The sequence below is a fragment of the Lepidochelys kempii genome, chromosome 8 (assembly GCF_965140265.1).
Source record: "Lepidochelys kempii isolate rLepKem1 chromosome 8, rLepKem1.hap2, whole genome shotgun sequence".
Classification (NCBI taxonomy): Eukaryota; Metazoa; Chordata; order Testudines; family Cheloniidae; genus Lepidochelys; species Lepidochelys kempii.
Window position 1 is genome coordinate 97,992,589 of NC_133263.1, and position 25,529 is coordinate 98,018,117.

General features: G+C 42.6%; 1 protein-coding gene across 9 annotated transcripts in view; it reads right to left on the reverse strand.

Moving 5' to 3' along the window:
* Window positions 1–25,529, reverse strand: part of OSBPL9 (oxysterol binding protein like 9) — a 142,316-nt gene that overhangs the window by 88,947 nt on the left and 27,840 nt on the right. For 8 of the 9 annotated variants that reach the window (XM_073357740.1, XM_073357739.1, XM_073357732.1 and 5 more), the window contains one exon: window positions 7,141–7,217. In XM_073357740.1, coding sequence (XP_073213841.1) covers window positions 7,141–7,217 — 77 coding nt within the window. Of the gene's footprint in view, window positions 1–3,834; window positions 4,310–7,140; window positions 7,218–25,529 lie in introns of those variants that run through there. The other variant, XM_073357735.1, reaches the window with a different exon arrangement.

Below are 25,529 nucleotides of genomic sequence, written 5' to 3' on the forward strand. Positions count from 1 at the left end.
ACCCCAACCCTCTGCCCGCTCCCACACCCTGAACCCTTCATCCCCAGCCCCACCCCAGAGCCCTCACCCCTGCACCCCAACCCTCTGCCCCAGCCCTGAGCCCCCTCCCACACCTCGAAAACCCTCAGCCCCACCCCCACCACACAGGTACACAACAAAATTCATTCAGCACACAGATGGGAAAAATTAGAGAGAACATTGATCATGGCTCTTGTGCAGTACTGGGTGGGGTGAGAATATGTGAGCACTGTGTTGTGCTTCCTCTCACTCCATCTGAGGCTTAGGGACAGAATGACCATATAAGTCTAGATGGAACAAAATTTGGCAGAAGAAAGAATTGTATTAGTCACTCTCCCCTTCCTCTGACTGAGAAACATCCAGTCATCTTAAGGGAAGAAGGTGGTAAGACAACAGGAATTGGCACCTGCCTGAGGGAGAAGACAAATGATTGGATGTGTGCTTCCATTAGGCCTTCCAGAATACTTAAGTTTATTCCACCTATTTCCATGTCCCCAGCCTGTGGAAAAATAGAAGAACAACCCTCTGATGTTTGGACAGTTTCAGTGTGACTTTTTTTTTTATTATCATTAGTCTGATACTTTGTATTCTCATGGTCCACACCTCTGCTTCTTAAGAGAGTAAGGAAGCCACATGCCTGGTTTCTAAGCAAGGGAGAATTCCTGATTGATTGTTCCACTGAAGCATTTATGAACCAAACATCTCCTGTGGAATTCTGCTGGGTTGGTGACTTCCAACCACTCATGTCTACAACATGCCAGAAACAAGTTTCTTACTCTCTTCCTGTGCCTTATCTTCCTCATAGCCCAACCATGCTGCAATTTCTCCTTCTCACCTGATGCAGAGGGAAACTAAACAGCCTTTTTTTCTTTTAGGCCCTGACACCCTTCCCATTCGCTGCAGGTCTCTGCTCTGGGGATAAGAAGCAAGACTATTTGGTCCTTCGATGGGCCTTGCCAGTTATTTGATCACACCAGTCCTTGCCTGACTAAGGGACAGGTCTACTTTTCAACATCAAGCGCCTGTTGTCTGTTTCTTGTCCATTCATTCTCTGCATAACAGGGGAAGAAGTAGTGATAGGCCTCCACACAGCTGAGGGCATACCACTCCGGCCAGCAACAAAGTACTGGGAAGGAGTAAGACGCTAAAGGGGAAAAAAATGAACCATGGTCCCAAAGAGCTTTAGAAAAATGGCAGGGTACTCAGGAGAACTCTGAAATGCTGCTATGGAGACAGGAAGTTCTAGGGAGCCCGCAGCTGTCAAGTCCTTATGAGAGGAGGAACAGGTCACTGCTGAGTTCAGCTCTGAACTTCCTCTAAAGATTATGGTCCATACTCTCGGTAAAGGGCATCTGAACTATGAATAAGTGGGCTTGGAGAGATTAGATTTTTATCACTAAATATCAATTTCACCATAGACACACAAACCAATGACAAATATTTCCATTAATAATAATAATAAAAATTTACAAAGAGGCAAAGAAACAAAAATGCTGCTTGAGAACTAAGTCTGATTTAATATTTACTTTGTATATTTAGACATTTGATGTTGACACTGTTTTAATGATTAGAAAGCTTTAACTTTCTGAATCTCAACATCTGTCATTAATTATTGTGCGAATCCCTCCAGTTTCCCACAACTGTGAAAATTTAAATATTTTTAAATGCTTAAAAATAAATATCAATATCAGTCAAAATGATAAAAAATATAAATTAAATTTGGCAACGCCTATGGACAGGCATTCAATGTGGGACAGAACTAAAACCCAGCAGTAAAATACTTAACATCAATACAAGAAAGCTCTGTAAGAAAAAGCTAGTCAAATACTAAACACATTCCTAGTAACATTATAAAAAAAAAAAAAAAGAGGTGTAATGCTGCAAAGGACTGGCAAGGAGAATGGACTTCAGTTTTAAAATTTATAGATTTTAGGACTAATTTTAAAAAGAGAATCAGAGGATATACAATGACAAGATTTGGCTATGGTCCAATAAAAGGGTAAACAGAGAGCCTGAACTAGGGAAGAATTGAGCCACAAACAAACAGAATAAACAAATTCCATCCTGTAGTGTTAGACAACGAGTAATACCTTGTTGGAAAAAAACAGAAGGGAGGAGCTTACAACATTTTTTATATACATGTTTTTTTCATAAAGTTTACAGAAAAAATTTTCCCATAATTTGTGCTCAAGTAACATATTGTGCAAAGGAAGGTGAAAAAAAATTAAACTAACAAGACTAAAAAACAACAGTAGATAATGTTCAGGCCAGTTTTACACTAGCAAATTATGCTGGAAAAACTACGTCACTCAGGGATGTGAAAAATTCACACATTCATTACCGCTGTGTAATGATGTCAACCTAAATCCCCATGTAGACGGAAGAACTCCTCCATCAACCTAGCTATAGCCTCTTGGAGGTGGATTATCTACGCTGATGAGAGAACTCCTCCCATTCACATAGGTAGTATCTACACCAGGGTTCTTAAACCATGGGTTAGGACCAGTCAGGAGGTTGGGAGGTTATTATATGGGGGGGCTGCAAGCTGTCAGCCTCCACCCCAAATCCCGGTGTTAAATATATTAAAAAGTGTTTTTAATTTATAAGAGGGAGGGTCGTACTCAGAGGCTTGCTATGTGAAAGGAGTCGCCAGTACAAAAGTTTGAGAATCACTGGTCTACACTGAAGTGGCACAGCTGTACCACTGTAGCATTTTAAGTATAGACAAGCACTCGGACACACTTCCTGGTCTCGTCCATCCTTTTATGCTTGCTTCCTTTTGCAGGTTTGTGCCACGAAAAGACATTTCACACCTCGCTTTTACTGTTAACTTTTCAGATCTCTATAACAGTGACTGATTTTCTTCAAACGTTGCACACAAAGTTCACTTCTGGCCTGGCAAACTTGAAGAATCCTAGGTCAAAAGTAAGTAGGAGTTTTTGTTTGTTTTTTAAGGCAAGTAAATTAAAAATTGGATTTAGAAAGGATTAGAACAGGAAGTGTCTTGTAGACTTAAAGGAACACTGTTGGGGGTGGAGGGGAAACCCATTCCTAAAAATAAATTTTATAAAAAAATCTAAAGTAGTTCCACTTTTGATTGTAATTTCAACTAAAATACTTCTACAGCAAATCAACTCTCTTCTGCAAGCGTTTGAAAGCAAAACTGTAGAAGAGGAGAAACCTAATTTTCCATTGTCCAAACTGAAAGAAATGCAAAATGAAAATCCAACCGTATTAAACAATGAAAGAGTTTTAGATGCTCACTAAGCGAAGACATTACTTGTAAGCAAACGTTTGCTACAACATATACCCTTGAAGTTCACAGAATGCCCCCTAAAATACAGAATCGCCGCAAAAGCAGCCCGGTATTGTTCGAGCAGGAAAAGAAAGTCATTTTCCCAGGAGGTCCTGCGAACTCCTCGAGCGAAGGAGACGCTGGAGCCCGGTTTTTACGCCCGCTCCGTGCGGGTCCAGCAGCGCCCGCCGCTTGCTGTGAGCGCCCGGGCTGAGTTCCTCCTCGCGGAGACCCGCTGCTGGGCAGGGCTGGCGGAAGCCTGCGCGCTGCCAGCAGGCGAATCACCGCCACTCGCGGGCCGTGCGCGTGGACTGGCGACACGAGCAGCGCCAGCCCGTCCCGGCGGGTCTCCGCGAGCAGAGCGGGCCGCCGAGACGGGGGCGGGGGGGCGGGGGGAGCGGCGCGCCGGCGAGCGGGACCCAGGAGCCCCGGCACCTGCAGATCCTGCGGCGGGGGCAGGAGGGACGAGGCGCGGAGTCGCGCCCCGCGGATACCCCGCCCCCCCCCCACTCCGTACTCACACCGGCCATTCTCCCCGCCGGCAGGGGAGGTCGCTTTTCGGCTGGGCCCCGGCAGCGCCGCCTGCCGCTGGGAGCCGGGTGGGGAGCAGCCCCCCCCCCCCAGGACCCGGCCGCCGCGACCCGCTGCTCGGCGTTCGCCTCAGAACCACGCCAGCTCCCGATTGGCTGTGGGTCAGACGCCTTCCCCCACCCCGGAGTGAGCGGCGGTTGGAGGGGGGAGGGCGGAGATGGCCGCTCACCCCCTCCCCGGGGAGCCCCTCCCCCAAGAGGTGAGGTGACATCCGGCTCCCTCCAGGCTCCCGCTGCGATTGTGCGGGCAGCGGCCGGCGGCCCCGTCGGACTGAATCCGCGGGGGCTGCGGCTGAGAAGGCTCAAGGCGGAGGTCAGGCGCGTGTTCCCCGGCGGCGGCCAGTGACCGGGCGGCGCGAGCCGCTGCCTGAGCGAGCGCAACCCGCCCCGCGCCGCCCCCTCTGTTCTGCGAAGCCCCGTGACGCGGTGACACAAGGGCGGCCTGACTCCAGCGCATCGTGGGGCGGGCGGGGCTCGCTCTGGCTTGCCGCGCACCGTGCCGACAGGAGTCCGGCCTGGTCTGCCCACAACGGGCCCACGCGGCCGAGGCCTCCTCTCGCCCCCGGCCTGCTGCTTAGCTACCGCGTCTCCGGCTGTTTCCCGTTCAGATTGCGGCTGCTGTCCCCGCTCCCTGTGCTCGCCAATGGGGGCGGCGGCATCGGAATGCTCAGGGGCAACCACGGCTCAGAAACCAAGAGAGCCCCCCACACATCCCCCAAATTCTTAAGAAAACGACTATATAACTGTCCATACATTAGGTAAGCATGGGGGGGGAGGAGAGAGACCCTGAATTGTGCACGTAACACAAGCAAGGGAGTAGGTAGGTCTTGAAAAACCACCCCAAAATGTGTTATAGAATGTATGGACAGCCCCCAACTCACTAGCGATACCTCAGGGCTTTGCCACAACAACAAATATGAGCTTTGGCTAGATTAAGATGTAAAGGTTTGTTCGATCTGGGAGCTACTTTGATCAAATTTAAACACACCACTTGAAATTCTGGTCAAGAAAAGGCAAACTTTACTTTAGCAAATGCTAAACTGGTGCAGTTGAAGTGCTTGATAAAATACAGCATGCCTTGTCTTGACCAGTTTTAGGAGGTGTTCCTTAGAACAAGCTTGCTAATATGACCTAACAAACCTTTAAATCCTAGTCTAAACAAAAGCTTTAGAAAATCTCTTCTTCACTGACTTATATAGGTACCAGTCAAAACTAGTAGTCCTCTTAAAGCAGCAGCCCTCATGGTGGTTTTCAGTTGAAATAAAATGCTAACTTCTTAAAGGTTAGACTCAGAGGTAGTATGGTAGAAAAAATATTTAAGATGGGCTTTTCAGTGAAGTCAAAGGGAATTAGGCACATCTCAACTCCCAATGAATTTGCCTGACTCCATTAGACTCCAATGAAAGTCTCAGCTGTAATCACTATTTGAAATCTAAGGATTCAATCCTACAGGATTCATATGCAATCCCACAGCTGTTACCTATGCCGATACCAAGATGTTTGAGGGTAGTTTAGAGAACTACTTCCAATACACTGGCAAGGAACAAGTTCTCCCAGACTCAAAGGAAAAAAGATTATATCTGAAGATAAAAAAGGCAAGGTGTATACATTATTTCCATATCACCTTGATATCTGCTCAACAACTCAGGCTAAAAGATGGAGCTGACAACACTGAAGTTCTTTGATCAAGAAGTCTAAATTGATGTTACGCTGGGCAGTCTTTAACAGTGTTTTATGGCATTTTAAAATTGGAAAGAAGGTTTTTGAGAAGATGACTGCTGAAAACAGACCACAGGTCCAAACAGGTATCCCTTTCAATACTTGCACTGGGGTGGGAAAGAGGGGAAATATTACATTGCACCTTGTTTCCTGACAGTCAAATATTATATACACACACATCTTCCTTGTTAAAATGTTTAATATAATGATTTATCATTTTCTTACAAAAGCTTAGGCTCAAAAATTGATTAGTCTCTAAGGTGCCACTAGTACTCCTTTTCATTTTACTTATCTATATAATTTTAATTTGAAGGGCACTTTGAACAGGAGTGTAGTTTAATCAGAGTCAGATCTCAATATCCACTACTTCTGACGCTTACAAGAAGTCTGCCAACAAAACAATGGCTAAATTTGGTAATGGGGGAGAAAAAAATCTATGGTAACACCCATTGTTTCATGTTCTCTGTGTATATAAATCTTCCCACTGTATTTTCCACTGAATGCATCCAATGAAGTGAGCTGTAGCTCACAAAAGCTTATGCTCAAATAAATTTGTTAGTCTCTAAAGTGCCACAAGTCCTCCTTTTCTTTTTGTGGATACAGATTAACATGGCTGCTACACTAAAACCTATCTTTTGATAGAGATTGAATATATTGTTAGTGTTTCACTGCCCTGCCACCCACCTCTCTAATTTTCTTGGACTATAAACACTTACAGATAGAGACTGTATCTATTTCTGCATAGCACCTTCCCTTTCTCACATCTCACCAAATCACTGTCATCTTAATATTTTCTCCTCCTCCCTTGAGATTAAGGTTTTTAAGTAAATCCTTAGTACCTAACACAATAGCACTCTAATCACTGATGTATATGCATTGAGGAGGCACAGTCTAAACCTATTTTAAAATATTTATTATTTGTATTAAATTTTATATGTACTTTAGGAGGCCTAATAAGGGACCTGGGTGCCATTGTGCTAGGCACAATACAAATATAGTGAGAGAAAGTCCCTGCCCTAAGAACTTACAATCTTAGTAGACACAAAAAAGTGAAAGAAATGAAGCATTAGCCCCATTGTACAGATAAAGAATTCAGGCAAAGATTAAACAGCTTGCTTAAGTGTGGCACACAGGACGACTGTGAGAAAGCCAGGAATTGAGCCTAGATTTCCCCAAGACCCAGTCTAATACCTTCATTTTAAAGCCAGCCTACCTCTTTCAAAACCAAGAGAAAATTATTATTTCAGCGGAAGATAAACAACAAATCATACTAATACAATAAACTACTCAAGATACAATCTAACAAGTCAGGAGACCTTGCCTAAATTTAGCTGGATACAAACAGTAACCTCAGGTACCAGGGCAGATATATCACTATGTACTGTATCTTGTACCATCAGATAATCAGCTGTTTACAAGCTACACTGGAATATTTGATATCAGAAGTTGGGTCAGTCAGTTTATTTAGTTACTCTGAAAATAAAGGAGCTTCAGGATCAAGAGTAAAGGTTAACTTACCTGAAGCTGAAGAGTATGACGGAGGATTGTTTCCTCTAAAGCATGAATCCACTTCTCTCTCTCATCAGCATCTCGAGCTGAAAAAAAAAAATTTCAATATTTTCTTAAAATCTGCCATTTTTTCAAGGTTTTTAGACTGAAAACCATGTTTTGTGTCCAGACTAAAACTTTTAAATTAAACCACACTACCTAAAATGGTTATCTGGAAGAGATATTCAGCAGCAGGTGAACTCTGATTTCAGTTTAGGAGTGGCTAACTTTGGTTTATGTTAAGCTGATTAACTGACATTTTGATTTAGTTTAAGAGTATTCACACAGCTTTATACTTGAGTTTAAGATGGTTTAAAAACCACAACTTTAGTTAAATGAGTTCAAGTTTCTCATGTAAACAAGCCCTCAATGAAGAATCTGTACATACTTTTGCTGAATCAGATGCTTAGCTTCTCACTTCTATAAACTACATTTGACCAGCTATAGAGAATACACCAGGCTTTCCATTAAAATCTCAGCTCTTCAGGGTTTATAGTTTAGCTGTAAAAAAATCACTCCAGATTCAGATTAGCATATGCCATGTCAACATTAGTGCTATTTATGGAGAGTTAAATGGGGAGATTTTGAAAAATTGCCATTGCACATTTTAAGAGCTGTTCAGAGAGATTTTCTACCCTGATCAAGGTATTTTAAAATCTAACTACATGCTTGCATAAATCACATTTCTTGATCAGAAGGTGCACTTACCTATGCCTGTCAAATCAGTAGCATGTGATGAATTTTTAAAGGTCTAATCTTCTAGAGCCTTTGACAAATACTGTTTAAAACAATTCCTCTGCTTTACCGTTTTCTAGGGGACATGGTAAACATATGCCTTTTATTAAAGATTATTTACATGAGAATAGGATCTTTACTGTTTGAGTTCATCAGCTCCCATGAACATTCTTCATTAAATGGAATTAGTTAAATAAGACACATCCTAATCATTTCCACAGCAGCTATACATGGTATCACAAAGCTGTACAGTGCCTGGTGAGAAATAAGGTATTTTTTCCTATGTAAAATATATACAATAAAAAATGTAAAAACAGAAAATCTATGACATCAGCAGACTTGTATCTTCACAGAATATATTTTTCAAATTTTTCTGAGTCACCAGAGGCTCCAACCTGTAATAAATTACTCCTAATTTTACTTCATTATGGATGTATCATAACTTAGACAAATAAAGAGAGCCTGATCTCTTTTTCAGTATCTTTCAATTTTAAAATAAAGCAATTATTATATTTATTAAGACAATCCTGTTTAAAAAATTTCTTCTATAGAACCAGGACTCATACAATAGCAAGGATATACACAAGATGATCCACCTATTCCCGTATCACACAGCTATAAAATTTTTATTGAGAAACAGAAACTAGGTTCAGGTGAAAATGCGTCATTTCGCAGGCCATGGTGATCAAGGAGGGGCAATATGAAATGCAAAATGATATGGCAGGGCTTTGCGGGCAGGAAAGAGATCCAGAAACTGACTGAGGGTTATCACTACTCTTTTCTTTACCCACTTTCTAATACTCTGTATTTTTTCCAGTACAAAAGCTTCATTGTACTTTGCTAGCCTGAAAGAGTTCCTTGCTGGGGGGGGCATGGATCAGTGTTCACATCACTCTCCCTGTCAGTACCCAAGCAAGCTAATGATCCAACCAGTGGACCAAATTCCATGATGAATCTTGGTCACGTGCCACCTGAGGAACGTTGTGCATACGCTAAAAAGTTCATTGCTGTGGTGGAATATCACAGCAATGGTACAGGAAGTGACAAGGACATTAGAAACTGGGTGAAGAAAAAAGGGTGATGGCCACTGGAGGCATTTAGTGAATTTGAGGGAGAAGAGGAGAAAGGAACACTGACTTCATGCCAATTACTACTCCCAATTGTTTCTAGTTCCTCATCCAATAAATAACACAAATAGTGCGCATGACGAATAAGACTACTTGAGGGAGCTTCCTGTTTACAAGGGAACAATCAAAGTGGACTAATTATACAAAGATTTTGGTCTTCAAAGTTTGATTGTGTATGGTATGCTTATTACTCAACTCAAAGAGTATATACTGAAATGTATTCTCCATCTCCACCTGTCCTCTCATTGCTTATATCCCTCTGACCTCTGTATCCACATGCCCACATCATGGCTGCTTCGACTTTCTGTCCTCCAATCCCACCTAAAAATCACAAGACTTGTAAGGGAGGAGTAGCGGAAGATGTTGGGGAGGAAGGTTTATTCAACCTATTCCATTCAAACTGTATAAAGGAGTGCTTCCTTTGTCAAATATAAATTTTATTTAACATCAACGTTTAGAGAGGAGACAAGATAGGGCTGAGATATCAGAATTTGGATGCCTTGTTTCTTGCAATTATATGGACAGGGAATTCTGAGGCCCTCAGCCAATCAGTATAGAGATTTGCATGCTGTATTGTTACTAAAATAGTCATGTTAAACAACACGCGACACACCCCTAGCCAAAGTGCAGGAAATTGCATAACTGAGAAATAAATGTACAGCAGATTGTCTTTTTAAAATCAGAGTTTGTATAGTGTCTAGCACAATGAAAAACTGAAAGTTGCAGGGCAAAAGCAACAATAATAGATTCAGAGTTAAATATAAATTTGAAGTTCAATTTTGGTTTAAAAACTGGCTAATTACTGTACCTGCCTCAACTCTTTATCGACCTGTTGTGATATTAATCACATTTTCCTGTTTTTAAAAAAGTTTCTCTCCTCTGTTACTTTGTTATGGACCTACACGGGGAAACAAACTATAAAGTATTGTCAAATGCACAAAGTACACATGTTTTTACAGTAATTACAGTAATACTAGGTTTTACTTGCAACAATAATAGGTAAATAAAATTCCTACAGGAATAATGTTTAAATTGGGTGGATGGACTTTTTTGATCTCTATACAATGCTCTGGAAAACACAATAAATACAACTTTAATGTATAGGGAGGGCAAGCTAGTAGGGCTCTAGATGCCTTAAAAAAAACCAAACAAACCCAAAAGGACTAGACAAAATGTTAGTCCAACAATAGATTGATTAAGTCCTTGCCTCTTCACCCACAGTCACCCTTTAAGGAGTCTGATTAAGCGAAAAGAGAGTGTTCAGAATACAGCAATACAGTTTCAAAAGCTGAATGTTTCAAAAGCTGTAACTTTCTAGTTTTCTCTTTTTAATTTAAATTCTTAGGTGTTTTAGACACACTATCATTATACATTTGCTTAATAAGCTAAAGCTTACAGAACTGGCTGGGGCTGCAACAACTCAGGCACACAGTTTCAATACATCCGGATGAATAGCAACGGGTATCCTGAAAAAGGTTCTAATGTTATTTTGTTTCTGTCCTTCAAAGGCAATCCTAGTCATTCTATACTTGGGTTTGATCATCAGATACAATACAAAAATACTAATATATTTGAGTAGATAACTCAATCTCTGTCACTGGATTTCTTCTGAATTAATTTAGAGAGAACAACTGAAAATGTACAAGAAAGCAAGCTTCTGCAGACAGCAGCAGAATGAATTGGATGCCCAAATAGATCATTTCCACCTTTGGTGTCAATGACTTCTGAAAAGTTCTCTAGAACTGTTGCACTATTATATGGTGATGGGAGCATATAAATACCTAGACAGAGGTGCTTGCATGTCAAATTCTGAAAGTAAGTGCTCAAAGGTTATTTCAGCTACCAAAAAAGGAATTTAAAGAAGGTAAATTCAACAGACTACCAGAAAGATAAGAACACAGCCTTAATGTTTGCTAAGGCCCATAGGACTACTATGATAATTGTATGGTTCAGCTTGTAGTTTATTGCTATAGCTGTCCACTTTGTTTACCAAGTGTTTTAGTGGCCTGGGTAGGCTGACCATCAGCTTCAGGTGAGCAGAATGAAAATAAATTTAAAAAAAAATTAGGTGAATGAAAGGAGTACATTTCCTTCCCCCAATTCTGTCACACCCCCCTCTGAAAGTTACTTCCTCAAATGTCTCCCCTCTCTCTTCTCACCCCCCCCCCTTTTGGGGGGGGAGGAGGGGAGCTTTTGGTCAGAACCAAAGCATGGAAAATTTCAACACAAATAAAAATAATTTAAGAATTAAATAACCTTGTGAAACAGAAAAATCTGCATCATGCTAATGCCAGGGTATGCTGTGCATGCACAGTAGCCAGCTGCAAAAGCTGCCCTGCGGCTTGTATTATGGCCTGTTTGAAGACAATTCCAGTCTTTAGGAAGGGGCTACATTCCAAACCATCTGAGTACGTCTGCATGCTAACCACTAATATAGGGCAGAGTTCATACCATTTGGAGGGGGTAGGCGTGACACTGAGCCAGAACATATTGAACAACTAGCAAGGTAAATGACCAAATTCAACCTTTAAGGATATATTTTAAAAGTATATAAATGTTAGATATTGATAAGGAATGGCCCTAATTACCAAAGTCACGTTAGATAGACTACAGCAGTGGTTCCCAAACGTGTTCCACCACTTGAGCGGGGAAAGCCCCTGGTGGGCCGCGACAGTTTGTCTACCTGCCGCGTCTGCAGGTTTGGCCGATCACAGCTCCCAGTAGCCATGGTTTGCTGCTCCAGGCCAATCGGAGCTGCTGGAAGCAGTGCGGGCCAAGGGACATACTGGCCGCTGCTTCCAGCGGCTCAAATTAGCCTGGAGCAGCAAACTGCAGCCACTGGGAGCCATGATCAGCCGAACCTGCGTACGCGGCAGGTAAACAAACCGGCCCGGCCCAGCCTGCCAGGAGCTTTCCCCGCGCAAGCGATGGAACAAGTTTGGGAACCACTAGACTAGAGCTTTGAAATGCAAACTGGTATTTTTAGAGAATTGGAAAAAGATACTAATTGTATTTGTGTTTACCTATCTCTTTTTAGATGTTATGTAACCAGTCAGTCTCTGGTACTATCTGCTATTGATTCAGAGCTCAAAAGGGAATATTAGCATTTAGATGAAACTTCATGGAAGTTTGTAGTAAATTTTCTATGAACTAATTAATGGATAATTACTTTATGCTGATGAATGCATCTGTATATACGTAGGAAACAGAGGTTTTACTTCAAAGTCACAATGCTCTTCACCTAAGGAATGCCTGCTGTCAAGAGGCTATCAATGTTTTGCCAGAGATCTATAAAAGAACTAAGGCCCTGATCCTGTTATCTCAGATCTGCTTAAGCTTGGTCAGTGGAAGCTTGAGACGCAAAACTGAGGTCTCCAGTGCCAGTCTGGATTACCCTATTTTTCATGGAAGAATTTATACAGACTCTGCATATGGACTTGCCTATTGGATTATAACCTACAGAACTGATTCTGAAAGAACTTTTTGCAACTCAGCAGCTCACCATCTCTAACGTGAAATTGACCTAAAAACTTTATAGACATGTTATATATGAATAATGATCTTTTAACCACAATACTCTCTTTTCTTTTTAAATAAAACTTAGTTAATAAGAATTGGCTGTAAGCATGTATTTAGGTAAGTTCTGAAATATTCATTGACCTGGTGGGTAATGTATCCCATTCCTTGGGATTGGTAAAACTTTATATGTGATCAAAAAGATTTTCAGTAATCCTCATCATATTTGAGTGGCTGTCTGGGTGGGAGCCCCAGGTTGGATTGCTTTAAGGGAGTTGTGGTTTTGGCTTCTGGGACACCAGTAAGGTGTAGTAGAAGCTGTTTTGTTGCTGGCTTGGTGAACCGAATCATTAGAATAACCACCAGTTTGGTGGATAGTCTGCCCCATTCTCTGCAGTTTGTCCTAATTAAGCAATCTCAGTGTGGCCCCTCCAGGCAACAAGGGTCACAATCTGTCTCTTATTTTAGTTAAATTGAATCTTTCCCTCCTCTTCCCCGACAGCACAGACAGATGAAGGGTGAGGGCTGCCCTATAATATTGAACGGCAAGAAGAATTTACTAATTGGGTCTGATCTAACATTAAGTGTTAATATGAAGAAGCTGTTGGGGACAGGTTTATAATGCAACAGAACTAAAAAGACAGCATTTCCAGCCTCCATGACCTCCAAACTAAGCAGATGGTTGCAAAACAGATTTAGTTTAATGCAACACACAAATGACTCAAAAAGAAAAAGGAGGACTTGTGGCACCTTAGAGATTATTTGCGCATAAATAAATTTGTTAAATTTGTTAGTCTCTAAGGTGACACAAGTCCTCCTTTTCTTTTTGCGGATATAAACTAACACAGCTGCTACTCTGAAACACAAATTACTGTTCCATATACCTGACTAACAAGATCTGTTATGAAAAAAAGTATACCTTGAAGTCAGATGGCATAAGTCTAGTTTCAAAATATTATATCCTTCATTTTGACAGTAGCATATTGCTTAATTATATTTTTCCTAAGAAATGTCTCTGGTCCCACCCCAAGAATGAGATCCGATTGTCTGGCAGAGCAGGGATGTTTCACACAGTTTACACTTCTTAAACAAACCACTAGTGAATAACAGAGACGAGGTGGGTGAGGTAATATCCTTTATTAGGCCAACTTCTCTTGGTGAAAGAGAAGCTTTCGAGCCTACAGAGCTCTTCTTCAGGTCAAAGCTTCTCTTTCACTAACAGAAGTTGGTCCCAGGGCCGGCTCTAGGTTTTTTGCCACCCCAAGCAAAAGAAGTTTTGCTGCCACCCCCCCCCCTTTTTTTTTTTGGTTTTGCACTTTGCAATTTTGTTTTGGTTTGGGTTTTTTTGACTGTTTAAAATTTAAAAAAAATGAAAAGAGAATTTGTAGTTTGTTTTATTTCACTATTTCCTAGTAGTGTATTCATTTAATTTTAACAATCACAATTACAAACAATTTGAGTTCATCTATTCACTGTAATGAAAAAACAGTCTTCCAGTGTGCCCAGTTTCTCATAAATTAAAAGAATTTATATGAACTGAATTTTTCTGGTTTTTATACTTGCATAGTCTTAATAATTCAGTGAAATCTAAATTTTTTGCAATGGTACTTTCAACTGAAATTAATGAGAGTCCTGACAAACAATTTTGAGACATGGTGGACCTCAAATAATTTTTTAGTAATTTCAGTTTTGAGAAACTGCACTCACCAGAAGCCACTGATACTGGTAATGTTAAAAGAATGTGTAATGCTATAGCAGTGTTTGGAGTGAGGTGCTCAGGGCTGTACATACCGCCCATGGGCCCCCAGCCTGATCTCAAACCCGGCCCACCCCCGCAGAGGGGACAGTAACCAACAGAGCAGCTGGGGGGCGGGTCAGCCGTGGGGAAGGGGGCAGACCAGGGGTGCCCGCCCAGCACCAAGCCACCCGGGGCAATGGGTCCTGTCCTGATTCCAGGCTCCACTCAGGCTCCTCCACCGCTTGTGACACATGCGGCGGGGTGAGAAGGAGCAGCGTCGCCCCGCTCCCCCGGCAGCAGGGGGCCAGGGCCGGGCCGGGCCCGTCCCCAGGCCGGGCCCCCCGCGCTGAGCTCAGCGCCCTGCCCCACGCAGGGGCTCATTGGTTGACTGAGCGGGGCCAGGGGGAAAAATAAAGGATGGCCGGAATGCTGCCCCTGGAAACGTGCTGCCCCAAGCACGTACTTGCTTTGCTGGTGCCTTGAGCCAGTCCTGGTTGGTCCATTAAAATATATTACCTCACCCACCTCATCTCTCTAATATGGTGGAACCAACATGGCTACAACAATGCTACAAACACAAATGAATTATCAGCAGTGATATATATTGAACTTGTAATTCTTCTCATTCTTACCAACATTTCAAGTGTCTATGGAGTTTTTCAAATCCTTGTGTACTAAAGGATAGTCTTCAAATACAATGTGGTGGCCATCAGACCTCCTCCCTGAAAAAAAGACTACTCATTTCGTCGACAGTTAGGGCTTGTCTACACTGGCAATTAAAGCGCTGGAACTTTCTTTTTCAAGAGTGTGAAAAAACACACCCCTGAGCACAGCAAGTTGCAGCGCTGTACAGCGCCAGTGTAAACAGTGCCCCAGCACCCCTTGTTGAGGTGGGTTTTTATATCCTTATTGAGGTTGGTTTTTTATATCCTGCGCCATCACCACACATTGGTCAGTGTAGACTAGCCCTTAAAATGAAGTGCAGTCAATGCCAAAAGATTTTAAGTAGCTCAAGGCATACCAGGACCCTCTGCCCAAGTTGTTTTTCTGTGATCACTTTACTCTAAAGCGTACAGCTAGGGTTGTTTGCTGATTCATCTTTCTGTTGTGTGTCTCATATCCTCCAAATTGATACTGAAGCAGGATTACAGTGCTCAAGGTAATATGGTAAGATTTGCTAACTACTCCCTATAGGACTTGTACTCAAAACTAAGGATTTGTAAAACACAGAGAGATAAATTGGGATGATTGGGCAGAAACTTAACAGCCACAGACAGTAAAGTTTATTCAGCAGCAAGGAACCTTTATAAATACAAACCAAACAACACAGTCCAAAGAATGAACAAACTTCCGCAAGACCAAGCATCAATCCAAGCTTCAGAACCTTCCCTACATACACGCTCCTTCTCCTGTCCCTCCAGCAGCATTTCATATGCCTTTTCCAAGGGTGTTCAGTGGATGGGAAAGGAAAGATAGTGTTTCTTTGTGTGTACTGGGGACTCAGTAGTGACCCTGCACCCAGTCACAAAAACAGATATGCTTACAGCATGAAAAAAACACCCATGACTCGACTGTTGGTCAAAGTCACTCAGCTTCATATGAACTACAGCTGTAATTCAGGAATCACATCAATACTCTTGGTACTAAAATACTCTCCTCTACCATTGTAGATCCTGGAATTACTACAATGTGAAGATTATTTACTGGTGGTTTTAGTACCTACTGCCAATCAGCAGCCTTATGAACCTATTGCCAACCAAGAGACCTACATACAGACACTTTCTAGCCAATAGTGACTCATCAGCCATCTGTCTGTTCAGTACCAACCTCTAAGAAAAGCTCAGATACTTCACTAGCAAGCAATTTTCAGGAACAACAAGCAGAAAGGTTAAATATAATCTAATCAAAATGACTGTTGAGAGATTAAATGCAAGGAAAAGCTTCCTAACAGTAAGAGCAATTGTAGAATGGAACAACAGCCAAGAGGTCATTGAAGCACAATCTATGGAAACATTCAAAAAAGGATTAGCCAAACACTCAGAAGAACAATTTAGGGGAAAACCTGCACTAGATACTAAGTGGGAAATTGTAACTTCTGACCAATCTTTCTGGCAAGCAGGTTAGGTTTATTATGCACCTTTTGTTTTTAAGAGGGAAACTGACAAAAGATTTAAAGTATACAATTCTGACATCTTGTTATTTTAAGAAGTTTGTAGCACACACCACACCGTATTCACTCAACATGAGGAACAGTCCGGTAAGGTTTCGACATTGCAGATCAGGCTGAGCACGATAAAAACAAGTTAACAGTGTTGGGTACTTCCAGATGCAAAGCTGCCTCCTTCCCCGTGCTCTCCGCCCTTTTTTTTTTTTTTTTTTTAAGTTAGTTCTACTGTGCTGTTCATGGAGCAACAGTATCACCGGAAAGGTCAAATCAGAAATAGCATCAGGACCTAAGTTCCCTGTAAGCTGTGCAGCCGTGCGGCCAGGCAGCAGCTTATTTAGCACCGGACAGGCACTCAGGCAACCTACCCGGGAACCTGCATATCGTCCCCTGGACCCCAACCTGCCACGGCTGGGGCGCCCCTCCCCCAACTCAGTCTGAGGCCTGGCCCCAGGCCTGACCTGACCCCGGAGTGACCTGGACCCAGGCTGGGGCTGCAGCTGGGGGAGGGGCATCTATCCTGCAGCCCCAGCCCCAGCAGTAGGGATAGGCACCTCCTCCCCCAAACCCAGATGCTGCGGTGGGGAGTCTTCTCTCCCCGCCGTAGCCCCAGAGCACCCTCCTGCACCCCAAACCCCTCAGCCCCACCCCAGAGCCCACATCCCCCGCCGGAGCCCTCACACCTCTGCACCCCAACCCTCTGCCCCAACCCTAAGCCCCCTCCCACACTCCGAACCCCTCGGCCCAACCCCACCACATGAATATTGTTATGTGTACCAATATGAAGGTGATGTGTCACACATCACCTCCATATTGGTGCATATAACAAAATTAATTCCACACATGGGTGGGAAAAATTAGAAGGAACAGCGATCAGGACATTCATGTGAAAAAGATGCATCACCTATTTAAAATTTGAAGTGTGAATTCAGTTGCTTATAAACGTCTCTTCACATTTTAGACTAGAGACGGAAAATGAATATGCTCTAAGAACCCTATCCACTGTGTAAAGATATACTATGGTCATAGTCCAACTGATTAACCTGAGAGTTGTGCAGACTGACTAAGCTCAGCATACACAGACTGTCAACTAGGCACAAAAATACAGACAAAATTAGACTGTGAGGTAGTTCAGCGATTATGATCAATTTGCTGGTCTCATTTTTAAAATAATCCATGACAGATATTAATTACATTTTTTCCACTAAGATTTGCTAGTGAAGTTTGTACATAAAATCTGGTAAATCTACCCTCAGAGTCCTGATTACTTCAGTGAACAAAATTGAGTCTATCATAATAGTTGAAACATATCACATTTACCATGAGTAGCTCAATGAAGCATTCTTCAACTCATTAGCAATAGAGCTGATATTGGATGTAACAGATTAGGATTTGTTCCAATATGTTCAGCCTTTTCAGCATATGCCTCATTTCTATCAACAGTACATCCATAGGAAGTTACATATGTAATCTATTATGACATCTCAGGTGTGTCAAAGGGTATGTCTACAGAGCAAAGAAAAACCCATGGCTGGCCAGTGCCAGCCGACTTGGGCTCGTGAGGCTTGAGCTGCAGGGCTGTTTCATTGCTATATAGACTTCCAGGCTCGGGCTGGAACCCAGACTCTAAGACCCTGCAAGGTCGGAGGGCCACAGAGCCCAGGCTCCAGCTCAAGCCTAGAAGTCCACACAGTAATGAAACAACCCCAAGGCCAGTGAGCCTGAGTTGGTTGGCCTGGGCCAGTTGCAGGTTTTTCTTTGATGTGCAGACATAACCTTTGATACAGCCTCGGAACACTGAAGGACTGTGATTCACTATCTATGACTAGAGTAGATGGACACATACAAAATATGTAGTGACATGCAATTACAAATGTAAGTAATATCATAGCATCACAAGTTTTCTGAAGACAAATCATAAATATGGAGCGCAAGTGCACTGAGAGATCACTAAAAACCCACAAAACTTTAGAGCCTATTTTAAAAGTTGCCCTTTTTTCCTCTTTATGTATTAAGTCAATCTGAAATTCACTCTCTGCCATTTCCTCATCTCACAGGGGAGAGATGAAGAAGAAAGGAAAATTAAGCTAGAAGGTAAATTGTACAGCCACTCTAACAGGAGAAATAGTAAAGGGAGAGAAAAAGCTGAAAAACCAAGAAAGAAAACCTGTAATCAGAAACCATGATCTTTGTCAATCCAAAACAGGAGAGGCTGTCTCAGCACTGATTCAGCCAGGCATCATGAAATTAAGGCATAACAAGGGCTGAGTCAGACACAAGAAGGGAATACAAAGAAGAGAAGTCTGGTTTTTGTTTGATGAAGTTAGATAGATGATAAAAAGGAAGATAAAGAAGGGGTCACATTTCTTTTGGTATATGAATGCTCTCAACCAGTATCCTTTTCCATACTGCAGAATGATTCAGTAGTTTCATCTTCAGAGTCACCATTGTATTCTAGCACTTTGTTTACTCTGTCAGTGAAAAGAGATTATGTATATTTATATAAACATGTATGTGGAATGTGAAAGTATTCCACAACAGATTACTCTTCCGAGCAAAGGCTCGATGGCATCCAAAGGCGAGACATAAATATGTTCAACATGTCTTCTAGTTTACACAGCACTAAAAGCTAGCATTTCTAGGTCATACAGAGCAGTACATGAGAACACACTGCACAAACCCACCATCTCAAAATTAGCATCCCTGTAAAAAAGCAGCAGCACAGGAATATGAAAAGGAAAAACTAGAGAATCAGTTCTAAAAAAAAAAAATCACTGTTATAAAAACACACATTGTCTCTTAGGGAGAAATGCAAGTCTTATTTTCATTCATTTTGACCTACTTACCAATAGGCTGATCTGTCTGTAAGGAATGTAGTCTCCCTAACCAGGAGAAAAAGTCCGTCCCACCCACTGAGACAATGGGGCTAATTATTCATTCTTTATTCAGGCAAAACTCCCACAGACTTTATGAGAGTTCCTGCATTCTTTACTCTAGCAATATCAAGCCCTATGCACTGTGTTTATTTTAAACATAGCCGAACTGTTGGTGTGAAAATCTGGCTCCACTGAAGTCAGTGGTAAAACTCCCACTGACTTCAGTGGGAAAAGTATTTCACACTCAGTGCCAGGTAAAGTGGGAAAAACGTCAGACCTCACTGTAGTAACACCAAAAGGGCTATTTCATGGCTATGACATCCTAGGGAGAGGACTCTTTAAATTGGGAGGAAGACATTTTAACCATAGAACTGCAGCATGCAAAATGAACTGAAGTTAATATATGACAGTTCCACTGCTCTCTCTCCAGTCAGCTCCCTTTCCTTGCCTATAGTCAGGCTGAGGATATTCAGTCTTCTTACCTCCTAGGCTTTTAGTCAAGGCAAACAAATTCCATACGTCTGCTTGGACAGAGTATAGCAAGAGTGAAGTTAAGCTGTTTCTGCCATCAGTTAAGCAGAGGGCAGGTGAAGGATACAGAAGAGATAAAGCTACTAGGGCTCTCAATTAAAAAAAATAATCGTGATTAATTGCAATTAATGGCACTATTAAAGAATAACAGAATACAATTTAAATATTTTTGGATGTTTTCTACATTTTCAAATATATTGATTTCCATTACCACACAGAATATGAAGTGTACAGTGCTCACTTTATATGATTATTATAACAAATATTTGCACAGTAAAAAACAAAATAGTATTTTTCAGTTCCCCCATTACAAGTAGAGTAGCGCAATCTCTTTATCATGCAAGTTGAACTTACAAGTGTAGAATTATGTACAAAAAACCTGCATTTAAAAATAAAGCAATATAAAACTTTAGAGCCTACAAGTCCAATCAGTCCTACTTCTTTTTCAGCCAATCACTCAGACAAACATGTTTGTTTACATTTGCAGGAGATAATGCTGCTCACTTCTTGTTTACAATGTCACCTGAAAGTGAAAACAGGTATTCTCATGACACTGCTGTAGCCAGCACCGCAAGATATTTACATGCCAGATGCGCTAAAGATTCATATGTCCCTTCATGCTTCAACCACCATTCCAGGGGACATGTGTCCATGCTGATGATGGCTTCTGCTCGATAATAATCCAAAGCAGTGCAGACTGACATGTTCATTTTCATTATCTGAGTCAGATGCCACCAGCAGAAGGCTGATTTTCTTTTTTGGTGGTTTGGGTTCTGTAGTTTCCGCATCGGACTGTTGCTCTTTTAAAACTTCTGAAAGCATGCTCCATACCTTGTCCCTCTCAGATTCTGGAAGACACTTCAGATTCTTAAATCTTGGGTCAAGTGCTGTAGCTATCTTTAGAAATCACTCTCCTTACAGGTTCTCACCCCCCCCGGAAACCTGGATTTGTGCTGGAAATGGCCCAACTTGTGATCACCAAGGAGAGTGATCACTTTAGATAAGCTATTACCAGCAGGAGAGTGAGGAGGGGGGAGGTATTTTTTCATGCTTTGTGTGTATATAAGATCTTCTAAACTTTCCACAGTATGCATCCGATGAAGTGAGCTGTAGCTCACAAAAGCTTATGCTCAAATAAATTGGTTAGTCTCTAAGGTGCCACAAGTACTCCTTTTCTTTTTGCGAATACAGACTAACACGGCTGCTACTCTGAAACCAAAACAAATAGGTTGCACTAAGCCCATTCAATCCTGAAGTTTTTAATAAAAGCTGCTCAAAGTGAAAAAGAAGGGAGTTAGGGGGATGTCAACAATATCTAGTGTTAAGTAATGCAAACTGCACCATATGCACCCTTCTCTGATACCACCACAGAGACAGAATTTTACCAAAATATTCTGCCACTGTTAGAAGTTCATCCAAAAAGGTATTTAGAAGTTGTAGAAGCCTGTAAAAAAAGCTTTTCATTCAGAAAAACCTTCTCTACCAGTATTATAGTGTAATTAGTATAACCTTCTATAGCCCTGTCTACATTACAGACCTTTGCAATTAAAAATCACAGCAGAGAAACAGTCAAAATATCTAGGAGAAAGCTTCAAATAGATAGAGGTCTCTGACATCAAGATAAGACTTGTGAACATCTTGGTTGAATTTCTAGACTGAATTCACAGAAAGAGGTTGTTTACTTGGTACAGTAACTGGAATTTGAGATTTTTGCCAATATGGGTACTCCATTTCAAGATGTGCATGCACCAGTGCACTCTGGATCAGATTTTCCATCAGCCATGTCCACAGGTCCGCACCCTACACATTCTTGTGCTCTGATGTGAGCATATTTAGGGGAGGGTGGACTCACTGATGCTCCATTTCCTTCTTAACCATGAAATCCAGACAAAGACTCTGAGGCAGAGGGGAAGGAGGATGGATAGTGGAGTATCCATAGGGACAAAACATCTGGAAGAATTCCAGTCACTGTACAAGGTAAAAAACCTCTCCTTCTTTAGTTATTATCCCTGTGGGTGCTCCACTTCAGGAGATTCCAGAGCAATACAGAGCAGAGTGTGGAGGCAGCAGATTCAGTACGCACTACAGAACTTCACTCAAAGCTGTCTCGGCTCTGGAAACAGGCATGAGAGCATAGCATTGGGAAGATGTGTGCACTAGAGACGAGGTGGTAGCCTTGCAGATATAATACATTGCTGCTCTGTTGCCTACCATTATTCTGACCGAGTGGCCCCTGACATGGTGGGGTAGGAAGTGATGGCAAGCATAACAAGTCACCCTAAGCTTTAATACATTGATGTAGAGGGTCACCTCCTGCAGCGACCATTTACCCCAAGCTATGAAGTCCTGAATGCATGTGCCCTAGCTTAGAAGGGATGCATCCGTGGTGATGGTCTTTGTGAGGGAAGGTTGCAAGAATGGCACTCCTACACAGACCTCTTGGGGAGCTTTTCACCAACTGAAAGTGTGGAGGACCCTCTGAAGTATAGGCATCCATTTGGACTGACTGATTGTTGGGGATGTAGACTGTCCTCAGCCAGGCTTGAAGATACTGAGAGCAGAGTCTTGCTAAGGGTGTAACAAATGTGTAGGCTGCCATATAGCCCAGCGGTTGAAGACAAGCCCTTCTGTGGTTTGTGGGTTTTGGTCTGTTGTAGAGATGAAGCTGAACATTGTGGTGAACCTATCCATGGGCAAGTATGCTCTGGTGGAGGAGTCCAGAGCAGCTCCAATGAGGTCTGTTCATTGTGTGGGTATAAGTATAGACTTTTCCACTTTGCACCGAGATGCACTGGACAGAAAAAGGAGCAGTGAGAAGGGAGGAAAATGAGCGTACAGTATTGGCTGCCTGCTCAGATGTTCTGGGAGTAGCCTCTAGAACTAGGAAGAGGAGCTGAAGAGGAAGCCTGCTCACCGCCTGCAGCCTTATTTATGAACCACACTTCACCTACCATGAGGGGGCAAACGTGCAACTGCCACTCCAGATTAACAGAAGCTGGCCAGAAGACTCCAGAACAACATAAACCATGCTCAGGCCCATTCCTCCTCCCCTTCTCTGTGCACACACGTGCCTGTCATTGCTGCCATTTCAGCTCTGCTCCTGCTGGTAAAAGTCTCATAGAGGACACTAGCAGGGTATGAGTCATAGAACTGAGCAGCAACAAAAAAAGCCCTAGTAAAAGTCGCTACATACAAGGTATAAATGCTAGAAAAATAAGGTCTCTAATCTGGTAACTTTTAACAGTGAGGGTAATTAACCATTAGAATAATTTACCAAGGATCGTGATGGATTCTCCATCACTGGCAATATTTAAATCAAGATTGGATGTTTTAGTAAAAAGACATGCTCTAAGAATTATTTTGGGGAAACTATATGATCTGTGTTCCACAGGAAGTCAGACTAGATGGTCCTTTCTGACCTTGTAATCTATGAATCTTCCAGCTGCAGCCATTTTGTGTGTTATTTTGTCCTCTGGGCCCTTATCCTTAATATGTCACCTCTACTGCTATAATCAAGTAAGGAAGCCCCAAAGGAAGAGCCCTGCATGAGAATCTAGAGAAGACGGCAGAAGCTGGGTGAGAAGCCAAGCCATGGAAACGTAAGAGAGATAGGTGAGAATGTACAGCTCCCTCCCCCAGGATAGAATGTGCTTGGGCCAGAGAATCTCCTCTCGGCCCCCTCTTGGTTTGCTGGGCTTTTCACAGAATATCAGGGTTGGATGGGACCTCAGGAGGTCATCTAGTCCAACCCCCTGCTCAACCAGGACCAATCCCCAATTTTTGCCCCAGATCCCTAAAGGGCCCCCTCAAGGATTGAACTGACAACCCTAGGTTTAGCAGGCCAATGCTCAAACACCTGAGCTATCCCTCCCCCCCCCCAAAGAGATGCTGACCATCTCTCCTGAACCAGGATGCTGGGGTTGCCTCTTCTATTATCCAAGCTTCTTGCTGGTCCTTCCAGGATCCCCTCCCTCCATTTGCAAGGACTGGCCTCTCCTCCCACTGTCAGAAGCTCTCAGGCACTCAACCCTCCAGGGCTCTGAGCCCACCCTTTCACCCTGCCCTTACTTACTGGTGCTTCAAGCCGCCACATTAACACTGGCTATATGTGCCCCATCCACCAATTGCTGGTGTTGCGTGCTCTTCCCATGAACTGAGACTGTAAGTCCCCACCAGCACAAATGTTTATTAGGGCCCATAGCCTCACCCCATACTAAAGAAGTACTCTTCCCCTATGCACTAGGACTCTGTGCCTGGCTATCCACTCCCTTTACCTTCCAAACTGTGATTGCAGGCAGCCAGGAAAGGAACTGATTGGCGGGGAGGCAGTAATCTGCTTTCCCATCTCTCAGTGCACCTACAGAAGTAGAAGATGTGCACAGGTGCATTTATGCTTCCTTCTGATGGCAACATTGTGACACTTTGTTGAGGGAGGGATGGGAGAAGAAGAGGTTAAGCCCTGCTGTTCTCCATGGCTAGCTGCCAGAGAGCAAGAGCTACCTCAAGTCCAGCTCAGATCAATATACAGGACCATCTCTGATCTCTCAGCCCTTTATTTACACAGCAGCAGTGAAGCATGGCTGGCAAATACCTGCTATGAAACGATGATGCCCCCTTAGATCCACTTTCAAACAAAACATTTTCAGATGGAAGTGAGAGTGTGTCAAGTCGATGGTATCTTTTCCAAGTTAAAAAAAATCCACAATTCATTCATAAACTCACCAAAAAAAACTCAACCCCCGCCACCACCCACAGCGCGATTGCAAGTTGCAGCAGACATCAAGTCACATATCAAGAAGGCAAGACTGCACCTGGAACACTGTGTTCTGTTCATTAGATTTGTTTCCAAAACACTAACAATCTACAGGGCATTAAACGGAACAAAGTGATGGAAGGGGATGAAAGATTGACTTTCCAAAAGAAAAAAAAAACTAAGTATGTATAGCTTGGCTAAGTGATGAGCTAAATGTGTGGTGGGCAGAGGAAAAACACTCTGCAAGTATTTCAAGGGTCTGAACACTTAGGGCTTGTCTACCCTTGAAATGCTACCACGACAAAGCTGCAGTACCCTAGCGCTTCAGCGTAGATACTACCTATGCTGACAAGAAGGGTCCTCATCAGTGTGAGTAAGCCACTTCCCCAAGAGGCGGTAGTTAAGCTGACTTTCACAAATATCCTGAACAAACCTGGGCCTGATCCAAAGCTCATGGAAGTAAACGGGAGTCTTCCTCTTTACTTCAGTGGGCTTTGGTTAAGGCCCTAGAACAGGTCATACTGTAGGGCCAAACGATGCCTCATTCAAGCAGAGAAGGGATGAGCTAGATTACTTTTAAGTCTTTTCCCATCTAGTTTCCCACCCCAAAGTAAATAGATGGAATGTGCAATAACACTTACTGAGAAAAAGAAGAAAGGAGCAGAACTCTGGAGTAGGAAAGTGGAAATCTACTGTTAAGTAAGTGCCTTGACAAAGTCAAATCTAACTGAAAATAAATTTATCCCGTGGCAAACATTTATTCCACTGCCGTTCTTCTTTTATACCAAGTGATTAAAAAACATTACTTACTGCTCTTTGGCCTGACTGATGTTGATGCAATCATAACAGTTGCTTATTGAACAATTTTTGAAAGCCTGTATTTCCCTTCCATTAAAGAACATGGATGCTCCAAGCTTAA